At 39.8% G+C, this 13001-nt stretch overlaps 2 protein-coding genes across 2 annotated transcripts; both read left to right on the top strand.

The window, feature by feature from the left end:
* The first annotated feature begins 915 nt into the window (after positions 1-915).
* On the top strand, positions 916-7060 carry LOC5514145 (extracellular calcium-sensing receptor). The gene is made up of 2 exons (XM_001634329.3): positions 916-1342; positions 3927-7060. The coding sequence occupies exon 2, from the start codon at positions 3937-3939 to the stop codon at positions 6487-6489; it is 2553 nt and encodes an 850-aa protein (XP_001634379.2). The 5' UTR covers positions 916-1342; positions 3927-3936; the 3' UTR covers positions 6490-7060.
* Positions 7061-8562: 1502 nt separating this feature from the next.
* On the top strand, positions 8563-12700 carry LOC5514178 (COUP transcription factor 2). The gene is made up of 3 exons (XM_001634328.3): positions 8563-8924; positions 10475-10987; positions 11532-12700. Exons 1-3 carry the CDS (start codon positions 8642-8644, stop codon positions 11831-11833), a joined length of 1098 nt encoding a protein of 365 aa, XP_001634378.2. The 5' UTR covers positions 8563-8641; the 3' UTR covers positions 11834-12700.
* The last annotated feature ends 301 nt before the right edge of the window (positions 12701-13001 follow it).

Genomic DNA, 13001 nt, shown 5'->3' with positions numbered 1-13001 from the left:
TCATAGAAAAAAAATCAAACAAGAGTCCTTGGTACAGAGACATCCCAGAAAGGGAACATAATAAACCAGACTGGACGTGAAAAAAAAAAAGTATCGAGCAAGAGAACTTTTATTTTTACACAAATGCCAACTTAGGGGCCGATTACATGATGGATTTCAGCCCGGGCAGCTGCTTACCGATTATATGCCTTAAATCCAGCCCGGGCTGAGTTCTATTCAGAGATATTTACGCGATTTCATGGCGATTTTAACCCCCTAGCCCTCAGGCTGCAAATGCTAGCCCGGTTTGCCAGCCCGGGCTGTAAAACTCCCCCCGGGCTGAAATTGATCCCGGGCTGAAAACTCGTTCATGTAACCGAAAGAGCAATTTTACAAGTATTTGTGGGGGATAGCGGGCTGGACTTTCAGCCTCCCTAAACGGGCTGAAAACTCAGCCCGGGCTGAAATTTTTCATGTTATCGGCCCCTTAGAAACAAGCAATGTTTATCAGTACAATACATGAGTACGGCTTACTATATAGTCGATGCGGAACCATGCTCAGTCGACCAAAATTGTAATAATACCATTATTACAATAAAACAGTTACCAGATGGTACGAAAGTGTAATTAAAAAGTGAAAGATATCAATTAGCAGTTTTTTTTCAAAATGCCGATGTTTTCGCTATTGTAAATACCACAACTTTTCGTAATTTCCACAAGAAAGCACTTGCTGTGAAAATATTTCCTAATGCGTTAAGGAAAAAAAAAATAATGAAAACTGTATAAAACTCTCTGGTCTAGTTTGTTTATTTTATTTACAGGGCTGTAGTTCCAGAGGCTTCCCTTTTTGCCGTTTTGCCAAAATATCTAATGTTATAGGAGCAAATCTTTATGATTTGATACAACCCCTTAACAGTTGTCCACAAAACCAATAGAACTCTGGTTCCAGAGTCTCCTTCATTCCTTCTTTCTGTTTAATGGCTCGTGAGTAGTAAAACTTGGAGCATCTGGAACCAGGGTGGAATTGCAAAATTAAAAAGCCGATTCATTGAACTGCCCATCAAAACTATATTATTGGTATAGCTTTGATACCCCGTGACGTGCGTTGTAGCGTTGTATGTCTTTTCGGGACAGCTGTGATGGTACAATGAGATTTTCTCTAATTTGCACATACAAATTCTCCCTTCAAATTTAAACAGAAACCTAAACGACTATTTACTTACGGCTATAGATTGGAGGTGATTCGGGTCGTTTTACGTTCGTAGGCCTAGCTAACTTGTTTAGCCAAGTATAGCAGACATTATAAAGCCAAGGTTTTCAAAATCATAATAACTATTGGATGCATGGAAAGGAGTTTATAAAGGTAAGTAAAAGACATTTGATACATGACCGAATGTAGCAAATATTGAAAACATGGTTACCTATGACAGCACCCATTCTCATCTGCATTTGGCTTTTATTGGAATATTCTTTTCATTTCATAAATACGCATGCTACCCTGAACTCAATATCGTTATTTTAATTCTTTATTTTTTTTTCACTGTGAAAAGACCTTTTGGACACAAAACAAGAGTTGTTGCAACAACTCTTGGTTTTTGATATGTTTACTCGTGCGTTTTCCGAGGTGTGTAAATAAATCTGGATAACACCACCTCGCATTTTACCTTTCGACTGAATGTCGTGTAAAATAATTTTATATGGACGTAAATTATACATTTTAATTTAGAAAATGTAAATACATAAAAAAAAAATAAAGCAATATCATTTGCGGGCCTGTACAGTTCTCCTCAAGTCGAGGACATCCATCTTGCCGAGACCCAAACGCGCGAAAATCACCGAGTGTCTTGTTGTTACGATGGGAGGTGAATTGCTCGGGTGATCTAAGGCATGGCTCTCTAGAATATATGGCGAAATCACATAAAATGGCCTATCTTCAAGGGGTTTAGGCATAAATTCATGAAATTTGTCAAGTAAGTTTGTCTTGTGAAACAGAGAAATAGAGAACTATGTATTTTGTAACCATGGAAAGTAAGGTCACGTGACTAAAAGGCGGCCATCTTGGATTTTTTATAAATTCATTGCGTGTGAACTCCCGATGCCAAAAATAATTATAGGTCCTATAATCTTATAATCAAAAGGAAACTTGTCATATTTAACCCATAAACTGACAAAGGTAACTAAAGTTACACCTATTTTCAAATCTATGCGGAATCCCGGGTTTCCAATTCTGTCATTCGACATAATCATTCGACTGGGTTAGTACTTTGTGATGGTGGATGTCATAACCATTTTCAAATTTGAGACGATCTGTCAATCGAGTTCCTAACATCACACTACATGAAGTATATTGCTGGCACGGACGCTCTTTGCCCTTGTGGTCCAGTTAAACCAAAATAAGTTTAAAAATACACGTTGTGAAAGAAAAACAACCTGCGGCAAATTTCATTTCTAGTTATTTCATGTTCTTCTCTCACGTTGTACAACATAGTTGTCGAAAAGGAGATAAACCGGTACCTCCCACCAAGCGGACAGCTTAGTTCACCTTTTTCTTCACAAGGTTTCCCGGCTGACTCGACAACATATCAAGCTATTGGACCACAGGGTTACCACTTGAAACTAGCTCGACAGCAGAGTATCAATCAGCACATAACATACACCAAAATCGTGTCTGCGAATTTTGATTGGTTGTATTGTTCGAAAGGAAATGGTTTTCAAAGTCGTATGACGTTTTGATACCCGATCTTCATTACATAACAGTTTATAACTTGGCAAATAGAAGGACTCTTGAAAACCGCAGAAACGATATTAATCTCAAGTTATCGACTAAGACAATATTTTAAAAACGAACCCTCTACGATGAATTCCGTTGAATCAGGATGCTTTGCTGCCAATCCGATTTTCGATTTCAGAAAACAGATTTTCAGAAGTAAATTCTCTTTTCTGTTTCTTGAAAACGGAAATCTAACTTTCTGGCAGTCCGATTCCTGTTTCCTGTCTTCTAAAAACAAAAATCAGAAATCCGATTTCTGATTCCTGTTTTCTGAAATCAGAAAGATTTTTGATTATTGTTTTCTGAAATCAGAAATCCGATCATCGATGCAACTTACACAGATTCCCCTGTGGGGGTAGGTACGTTCCGTGCTACTTGATAACACCAATTACTTCATTACGCCTCTCCCTTGAAGCGAAACTCATAGCAGAGTTCTTCGCTGCTAAGCCATGTAAACATAAGAGTTATGTGGCAATCCGTCAATACTCTATTCAGCGCCGACCAATCACAATCACCAATCACCGACCAAAGGGGTATGTAAATCCGCCGATCCGCTACATTTTCGGGGCAAATCCGTGGATCCGCAAATATTTTTAGATCCGCATGGTTTGACAGATAAACAATAGCATCGATTGAAATTCATTTAAAACCCGAAACTCGACTGTCAAAGCAGTCAAAATCCAAGATTCGCGCCTAAATTGCCGACAGATCCGTGATCCGCCGTATTTCCAAAATCCGCCAATCCGCTGAAATAATCATCAAAATCCGTAATCCGTGAGCATTTCGGGGCCGAATCCGCCGGTCCGCGAACCTATTCACCCCCCCCCCCCCCCCCCTGTAACATAAATATGCTAACATATTCCTTTCTATGAACCAAATATATCAGATTGGTAATGTTGAAGTCGATTTGTGTTACAAAATTCAACATTCGTCGACGGTGTTCTAACAGGATTAAGTAATTCGCCTCTGTGCATGTTTGTTGTGAGCAAGAATTATATTTCTCTTATGATTATAAGTAATGCTTTAGAACTTTTAATCAAATTCTTTCGGGAAATAATAAAGCAATCTGTAATTAAATCCCACTTAATCGAAAATAGCGTAAAAAAAATCTTACGAACCTTTTCACTATCCTTGAGCCGGATTTACAGTTAACACGTATATTTTGTTCCCTTCCCAGGTAAAAAACCATGGAAGTTTTCCTTTTCTTCACCCTTTTCACGACATCGTCTTTGGCTTACGAGCGGGTCTACAAGAAAGGTGACGTCATAATTGGAAGCCTTCTCTCAGCTCACAAAAACTCAGACGAGAAAAAATGTAGGGATTTTTACCCACCAGGGCTTAATCGAGTCGAGGCGACTATCCAAACAATACAGCAAATCAATAACAACTCGGAAATCCTCCCAAACATCACGCTCGGGTACGACATTCGTGACTATTGCAATAGCCGAGAGCTCGCGATGAAAGAGACCTACGACTTCGCAGTCAATAGTCACTCGGCTTTGAATTCGCAAATTGGCATTCCTATGAGTCGGAATAAATCAAACTCTACCAACTCTGCTGTAGCAATTGTTGGACCATATGGGTCAAGGAATTCCCTACAAGTTGCTGGTCTTCTTCAAGTTGTCGGAATGGCAGGTATCAGCCCTTCGGCTACAAGCGAAGAGTTGAGTTGGCCGTTTTATGACAAGTTCTTAAGAACCGTCCCCCCTGATAACCTTCAAGCCAAAGCAATGGCAGATCTCATCGATAAATTTGAATGGAACTATGTAGCTGCAGTCGCCATGGAACATTCGTACGGTATTTACGGCATCAGAGCCTTGGAGAGAGAAGCATTACAGAGGCAAACATTTTGCATTGGCTTCACCGAGTATATTCCTCCACAGGACTACAGTTTGCAAATTCCAGGCATTGTGCAGAAACTGAAGCATTCAAAGGAGGTGAAGGTTGTGATTTTGTGGATTGAGGACAGTGTTGCCAGGGTTCTGATGCACGAGGCGGCAAGGCAGGGTGTACAATATCGAGTTTGGATTCTAAGTGATTCCCTCGCAACAAAGACACCTGATTTTCTCGGCTCTGATTTTATCTATCTTGGAGTCTACCTTGGGATCCAGCCTCGTCAATTCAGAGACGAAAAATACGAAAAACATCTTAAAACCTTAACTCCGGGAAAAAGCCTTGAAGATGGGAACATTTTCTGGGAAAAGCTATGGAAAGAGGAGTTTAATTGTTCCGCCCTGGCGAATATAACCATGGCTAGCTCGTGCCCATGTGATTTGAACATTAATCAAAATGTTTTTAATAAAATGTACGACGATTTCATTCCATATCACGTAGATGCCATTTATGCTATCGCGCATGCATTAAATGCAATCTACCGCTGCACAGAGCCTCGCGGACTGTTGCCAAATGGAAGATGTCCCGGCACCACCCCTGTAAGTCCAGATCACGTGTTACTGTATTTACGAAACGTTAGTTTCCAGGGCCTCACGGGAGTGGTCCAATTCGATGACAACGGAGACCCCTTGAGCTCATGCTATGACGTCATCAGTTTCCAAAAATCTTCGGGGATTTCTTACTCAAAAGTAAAGGTTGGAACGTGGAACAAAACTCGGGATTCCAGATTACAGATAATAAATGGGAGCATTGACTGGAATTTAGGGTCAGCACCGCCCAAGTCGGTTTGTAAGGAGCCCTGCCCGCTTGGCACGATGCAATCGGAGTCGGTAGCGTGTTGTTGGGAATGTCTACAATGTCCTGAAGGTACCGTGACGTCCATCCGGGGCGCCACGAACTGTTCTACTTGCCCAGTGACCCAGAAATCGAACAGAGAAAGAACATCTTGTGTTGACTTGCCAGTTGTTGCCCTGAAATTGCGAGATGCGACGACAATCTTTTTTGTGATTGCCGCTGTTGTGGGGGTCATATTTAGTGTGTCTACTCTGGTTATCTTCATACGTTATAGACGGACTCCTGTTGTCAAGGCGGCCAATAAGGAGCTTTCATTTACAATCCTAGTCGCAAACTCTAGTTGTTTCGCGTTATCTATTTTGATCCTCGTTAGACCATCTGATTCCATTTGTTCTGTTATTGAGCCGATTCGTTACACGGCTTTGACCGTGTGCGTCTCTGTTCTTTTTCTGAAAACGATGCGCATCTTGCGAGCCTTCGAGGCATCCGCTATGTTCCAGTGGCTTAACCAGCAATTTATTTTGAACATGCGCAAACAGCTCTACCTAGTTCTGATCGTCAATGCTCCTTCATGTATCCTCAGCCTTGTGTGGATTCTACTTGATCCTCCTTCCTTTAAAATGGACATCATTTCAGGAAAGGCTATCATTGTTTCATGCGTCTTAAGCATGACCCAAGTCGGCTACATTATTCGCATTCATATGGTCTCTTACCTCATTGCCTGGTCGCTTGTCTGTACGTGGTACGCTTTCAAAGCGCGCAATCTCCCCGAGAACTTCAATGAAGCAAAGTACATTGGCTTCTCCATGTATATCTACTTGCTATCGTGGATAACATACTTTCCTGTACTGTCCACTTTGGATGGTGTCTATGTCACGGTTGTTTCGTGTGCCACTTTGCTTGTTAGCTCGTATGGATTATTGCTGTGTATTTTCGTGCCAAAACTTTATGTCATCTTGAGGCATCCGGCGAAAAATACGACGCATTTTGTCAGGACAGAGCTCAGGGCACAGATGTCGAATAGAGTAGAGCCGACTATGGGAGATCCATGACTGTGACTGCCATCTCTAATGTATAAGAGAAGAAACAAGATACCACCTTATCTGAAGACCAGAGAGGACATTGATGCATGACTCGGATTACCACCTGCTCTCGAGGGAAAGACATAAAAGACTGCCCTGTCCAAAACTTAAAAACCAACTGCCATTTGTCATTCGATGTTGCACCGTTTTTCTTTTCTTTTTCAAAAAAGCTCTATAACATATATGGTACTCCTCGAGAGATGTTCATTTTGGAGTCACGTGACGTGCATGTGGCGTAGCATATATGGTAGTCCTGATCTTTTGTTGACCTTGCGATGACCTGTTTGACCGTTAGACCTTCGTTTAATAAAAAAACATAAGATCGATCTAAAGGTCGCGTCACCGCTTGTCTAGGGTGCGATGGAGCAATCAGACATTATGGGGTCGGAGATCCTGGTTAACTTTTCTACCATAAAAAAGACAATTGACAATTGAAACATATTGTTTTGGCTAGAACAAGTTCGGAGATTTTGATCTGCTAGTACAATAGAAATGTGCCACGGATCTTTGCTCAAATAAAAATAAACAGTGTCGAATCGAACCTGTCCTTAAGTTATTAGTCTATTCTGGGCTCTTATTTTATTTATTTTTTTTTACAGTCTCTATAAAAAGAAAATCAATATAATATTTTTATTATTATTATATCAATATCCAACCAAATAACCATATATTAGTATGATTTGTTTTGCGGGCTTTGTTTTCTTTTAGGAATTGTTTTCTTATTTTAGTCTTTTTAGATCCTATATTGATCGCGCGGTATTTGACATTTATATCGGTATCTTTCAAATTCTAAGAGTTCCTCGTAGCGTTTAATAGTATTTCTGCTAATCCTTATTTATATCTGTCACTGCTTCAGTGAACTGGAAGAAGACGATAATTAGAACTGCGCCGACAAAGTGGCAAAGTTTTCCTCGCATCAATAACCATAGCCACGAGCCCGATTCATAATTCATTAGATTCAAACTGCTTGCACAAAAAACACTTTCACCAAAATAGCGGCGTTCTAATAAAAGAAATCAATAAAATTGCTTTTTGGGAAAATGCCACAAAATGTAGGTTTAAATGAAAGGATAATAAAAACGGGTCGATTTTTTTATTTTCTTTATTCTAGGGCACCCGTTGTGTCAAATACGGGTTGTGCTTTATAAAGCAAAAAAAAAAATCAAGTAAATTATGTACCCTAAAAGTGGATGTTTTGACGAAGATTTAAATAATGCTATGGCTTCTGAAGACCGAAAAGTTTACAAATAATCTTCTACTCGGCTCACAGGCATAGATATAGCAAGATCTAAGAGAATTTAAGGATCTTTCTGTTTTCGTAAAACACAGAAGTCAAAGTACAGCCATAGTTTCAAAAGAAAAAGAACAAAATCTGTGATCTTTTTATGTCTAAAAAATAGAAAGTGTTTTAAAAAGGTTTTTTAAAAGGTTACGAAATAAGAAAACAGTTTATGGAAAGTCATAATTAAGCTACTTGTGTTCGTAAGAAAAGAAGGCAAAAAAAAAGAAAAAAAGATAAGAAAAAAAAAATAAGAGAAATGATTATTTTCGATGAAAAAGGTCGTCCCCTTATTACCTTCACATTTGAAAAAGTACATACCGAAACAAAAATAATAAAGAAAAGCTACGAGTTGTACAGCATGGTCTTCAAACCAGATCATATTAAATATGTATGACCTGAAAACTCAAGACAAAACACAGAAAAGATAAATGTACCTTAAGAAACATAACCATCAATCTAGAGATCGTTTTCGGATTTCTCTAAGAATTTTTAGGTAGGAACCCTTTTTTCTGTCCTTTAATAGTTTACTTAACGGGGGTCCATAGTGTCACCTTTATGAACCTCGTTTACCCTAAGTTCGCAGTGCTTGCTTGCACGGGTGGCCACAAGTCTTAAGCTAGTGCAGGTTTAGTATTGTTCCAACAGGTGAGATACTGACTTGTGCCGTGGACTTTCTCAACCGGCTAGCACGCACACGACCTTTAGTGAATAAAAGATTGACATTTACGCACCACCGGGCGACCATTTATGAATAAGTTATACTCCTTTGAACTTGAAAACAGCTACGGCAAGAGAACTTCTAAACAAAGGCTCCAAGTTGCGAGACAGTGCAGTTCTACAATGTCGACTTGCACGGATGTCCCCCCTACACAAGAGGTTACTATGCCAAAGCACAAGACGGATGAGAGAGTCGCGTGCGCAGTTTGCGGAGATAAATCAACAGGGAAACACTATGGGGTCAGCACGTGTGAAGGATGTAAAAGCTTCTTTAAGAGAACAGTACGAAACAACACAAACTACACTTGCCGGGGTCAAAATACGTGCGCCATTGATAGAAATAGCAGAAGTCGTTGCCCCTCCTGCCGATTCCAGAAGTGTCTAAGCACTGGAATGAAAAAAGAAGGTATTGTTTGGTGTTCTGAGGTTTTTGTGTGAGCACCTTTTTTGCCCTTGTGTTCTGTTTTGTCTATCGCTGGTGGGGTTAACATCAACAAATAAAGTAGGTGCAAGCCATAAACGTAGCACTCTTCGCAAAACAACAGCTCAAGCAGTTCCCAAAGCATATGCTTGAAGCTTTGATTTACAAAAAAAGTTGTAGTTATAAGTTGTAGGACGCATTTCATACTCACAGATAACTTTTTATATAGATTAATTTTAGTCTTTTTTTCTGTTAAAAACTTGTAATAAGTTACAATTTGCTTTAAAATAATCATGGCTCGTGCCTTCTAATTCTGAGAAAATATCAGAAAACCAAACCAGGAATGTGGATGTCAGCTTCGTTGTATTGTTAGGGATCAAAGGGAGCAATAAGGCGTGATACCCTTTGCCCCATATAACATCATCATATCCTTGTTTTGAAAGTTACTTGTGATGACCCATGACATGTTTTGTGGGAACAATTAATACACAATTTATCCACACATCTCCTTTTATTATAGAGAATATTTTCGAGCTTGTTTTTTTTTTTTAGATTTTATATAATCGATCTATACTATAAAGTTATAAAGTCGATATTTCAATTATCTTATTTTGTCTGTTGCTTAGAAAAACACGATTAAAGTGAACGGTGAGTGTGGTTTTATACACCGACACATGTAAATCGGGCGCTTTGACTGGCCAAGGGTCCATGTGTCATTAAAGTGGTGTTACACGAGATAACATGCAACAAAAACTTTTAGCGATACATTGTATGGTATCCATTGTGACACGTTGCCGAACAAATGTTACACGGAATAACTTTCCAGATATTCGTCGTTCTGTGTTGCATGTGAAATGTTGCCGAGTGAAGTGATGCGCGGAAAGTTTTGCTGCGCGATATGTTACACGGTGCGTCTTTCCTCTTATGGAAGCACAGAAGACGTCACAGCGTGTCATGAACAGCAGTCACGCAACTCGACTGCCTCAGTCACGCAACTCGACTGCCTCAGTCACGCCACTCGACTGCATCTCGTTGCGTACGTTTTTGCTCATGTCACGCTTTGACGTCATCTGTGCATCTATTAGAGGACAGACGCACGCAAAAATTGAGATCTATTTGTTAATATTAATGGCCCGGGCAAAATCAGTACTGGACATTTTATGATAATGTTAATGTTGTTGTTGTTGATGATGATGATGATGATGATGGTAGTGAATGATAATGAACGTTGTTAATGATGATGATGATGGTGGTGGTGGCGATGATAATAAACGATGGAATTATGATGATAAACTGGTTATATTGTTGATGACATGGTGGTGAAGAGGTTGATGTTGATTTTGATAAAGAGATGATGATGAAGAAGGAGGTGACGTAAAGGACTGTTATAATGAAAAGATGGTGAAAATGATTATGTCAATAATGAGGTTAACATTGATGACAATAACGATCATAGTGATACTATGGAGTATTGTTTGTGATTTGAAATATGATGCGAACCATGAAATTTAACATACATTTTATCCCATTTACAGCGGTCCAAACCACCAAGCTTCCTCCATTTCCCGCGCTCCAATTCCCGTTCTACGGTGACGTCAACACTATGTACGCCCAGACCATGTTTCCGCTGACCCTGTTCCAGTCCCCCTTCAACGCGCCGCTCACTTTCCCCATGGGGATGGTACCACTCAACCAAAACCGCACAGACGTCGCCTACGAACTCGCAGCCAACGTCCTCTTCGCAGTCGTCGACTGGGCTCGCAAATTGACCACGTTCAACAACCTGATGGACTCAGACCAGATAACGCTCCTAAAGATGGCCTGGACCGACCTGTTTCTTCTTGAAGCCTCTCGCAGTCCTCTGCAGCTCTATGTCCAGCAGATGTACGCGACAATCAATGCGCAGACGAAGCAGTTATCGATGGAGGTGATCGTGAAGAGGATGGAGTATGCGCGGTTATTTCAAGAACAGGCGGAACGGATAAGGAATCTTGGGATGGACATGACGGAGCATTTTCACCTTAAGTGCATTGTGCTATTCAGAGCAGGTTGGTATTGATGTGTGTATCTAGGCAGAGGAGGGGGCGGGGGAGGGGCGGGAGAGATATACTGGGAATCCTATTTTAGTCTCTTTGATGCAAATTTAAAATGTATGTTGTAAAATGCTGATGCCAATTTAAAATGTTCAGATGATGAAGATAAAAGAGTTAGAAGAAGATAAAAGAGTTAGAGTTAGAAGAAGATAAAAGAGTTAGAGTACCAGCGTATAGTTAAAAAAATAATTCCTTCTTGAAAAACACAGTGATTGCGTACATTTTTTCGATAAAACTGATATTTTTGTCTGTGTGAGTTATTTTTCACTTTCCCTCCCCTTGTATATATTGTATGATAAAGGATAATGCACTTTCAAAGTAAATGCATGCATCAAGACTTTTTAGACCAAACCTTTCCCAACATTTCTTGATAATAATCATTAAAAATTATTCAGAAAAGTGGCATCATAGTTTTTTGAATATTCTTCTCTCCCTATGTTTTTCTATCTTGATTATTAGCCTCAAATTAAAAGATCCTTAATCTTTTTAAATCTTTCAGATGGCTCTCTCATCAACCAGCCACGCCAAGTCGAGGTTCTACAAGACACTTCCCAGAGTTCTTTGGAGCAGTACATTCGTTCCCAGTACCCCAGTCAGCCCACGCGATTCGGCAAACTTCTCCTCATGTTGTCATCGTTGCGAAAGGTTGAGTCCACGGTCATCGAGCAGCTGTTTTTCGCAGATGTCTTGCGCGGCGCTTCCATGGGAGAAGTCTTGAAAAAAATGCTCACCACAGGGAACCAGTCACCTACAACGTTGGCTGCCGCTCTTGCAAATGGCAAAGGCAGCCCAATGTCATAGATATCAATGATATTCAAAGCGATGGACTTTTTTTTAGAGATACGCGATAATGTCTTTATTAGAAATGTTACATTTTTTACCATAATGTTAAAATTTTATAAACCCGGAGATGTTCCCTCTCCTTCTGATGCCAGAGTTCGAACGCAGCTACAGGCTCTCAGTCGGGGTTATTCGGAAATGCTTTGTTTTCGAATATTGGGAATACTGTGGCGCGTGACAACCAAGGTGTACTGGGGCGAAGGTGCTAAGAAGTCTTTGCAATCCACAAAATTCACAATATTCAAAAACAAGACATTTCCGAATAAGCCCGAATGAGAGCCGGCTAGCTAATGTTTACTAATGTTCAAGTTGTTCAACACTGCTTAGAGGGGGGACGGAGCATCGAAGAACCTTTGTCAGCTTTTTCGTTATCCTTTTCATCCAAAAATAGAAAGCAATTTTCGAAATAATAAATTTTCGAAGTAATATCGAAATATCCATAAAATCAGTTTTAATAGTTACTTACCAATTTCAATTGCAAATGTCGCTATAACTCACTCAAATCAGACGATGGAAAAAATTGAAACTTTCTGAGTGGATGACAAAATGGCGGCTGACAGACACGCTGTCGATCTGCTTGGATTTGATAACTGAATCTGAAGTACGAATCTCTGGGACCAGAGGCACAGAATAAAGAGGGCCATATTTCTTATAATATTTCCTTTTTCCCCTCCAAGTAGCAATCCTTTTTTATAAAATAGCGTATGAGCAAATAATATGTGCATATTATGTATATTAGTTATAAAAATAGTGGACAAAAGTGAAACTAGCAAAGTGAAATCACACGTCATTCGTGAAACAAAGAAATAAAAAAAAAATGACAATACAGTTAGATCTTGACTTCCTTATGCTCCTTGCATTCGCAGCATTAGTCAAATTTAATCAAAACTGCAGACATCCTTCATCAACCCCTCCCCCCTTAATTGAATCATGGCATATGAAAAAAACGTTGTCGTTTTGGGGGTCTGGTACCGAGGAAACTTAGTTTTTTTTTTTTCAGGGACCTTCTCAACTAACTAAAGATGGTCACAGTAACTGTTTTTCTCTTCTGGTTACAAGTCATAACGTTTACGAAGCCCCTGGTGTACACTCACCTTAAAAGCTCACCTTAAAAATTACAAGAATCATG

Source organism: Nematostella vectensis, chromosome 5 (genome assembly GCF_932526225.1).
Source record: "Nematostella vectensis chromosome 5, jaNemVect1.1, whole genome shotgun sequence".
Classification (NCBI taxonomy): Eukaryota; Metazoa; Cnidaria; class Anthozoa; order Actiniaria; family Edwardsiidae; genus Nematostella; species Nematostella vectensis.
Note: the sequence above shows the minus strand (reverse complement) of the source record. Positions and strands in the feature narration are given on the sequence as shown.

What these genes read in the sequence shown, in the direction of transcription:
- LOC5514145 (XM_001634329.3), top strand. Translation starts at nt 3,937, where the DNA reads ATGGAAGTTTTCCTTTTCTTCACCCTTTTCACGACATCGTCTTTGGCT.
- LOC5514178 (XM_001634328.3), top strand. Translation starts at nt 8,642, where the DNA reads ATGTCGACTTGCACGGATGTCCCCCCTACACAAGAGGTTACTATGCCA. An exon ending in CACTGGAATGAAAAAAGAAG is followed by an intron (nt 8,925 to 10,474) that starts GTATTGTTTGGT and finishes TCCCATTTACAG; the next exon opens with CGGTCCAAACCACCAAGCTT. An exon ending in CATTGTGCTATTCAGAGCAG is followed by an intron (nt 10,988 to 11,531) that starts GTTGGTATTGAT and finishes TAAATCTTTCAG; the next exon opens with ATGGCTCTCTCATCAACCAG.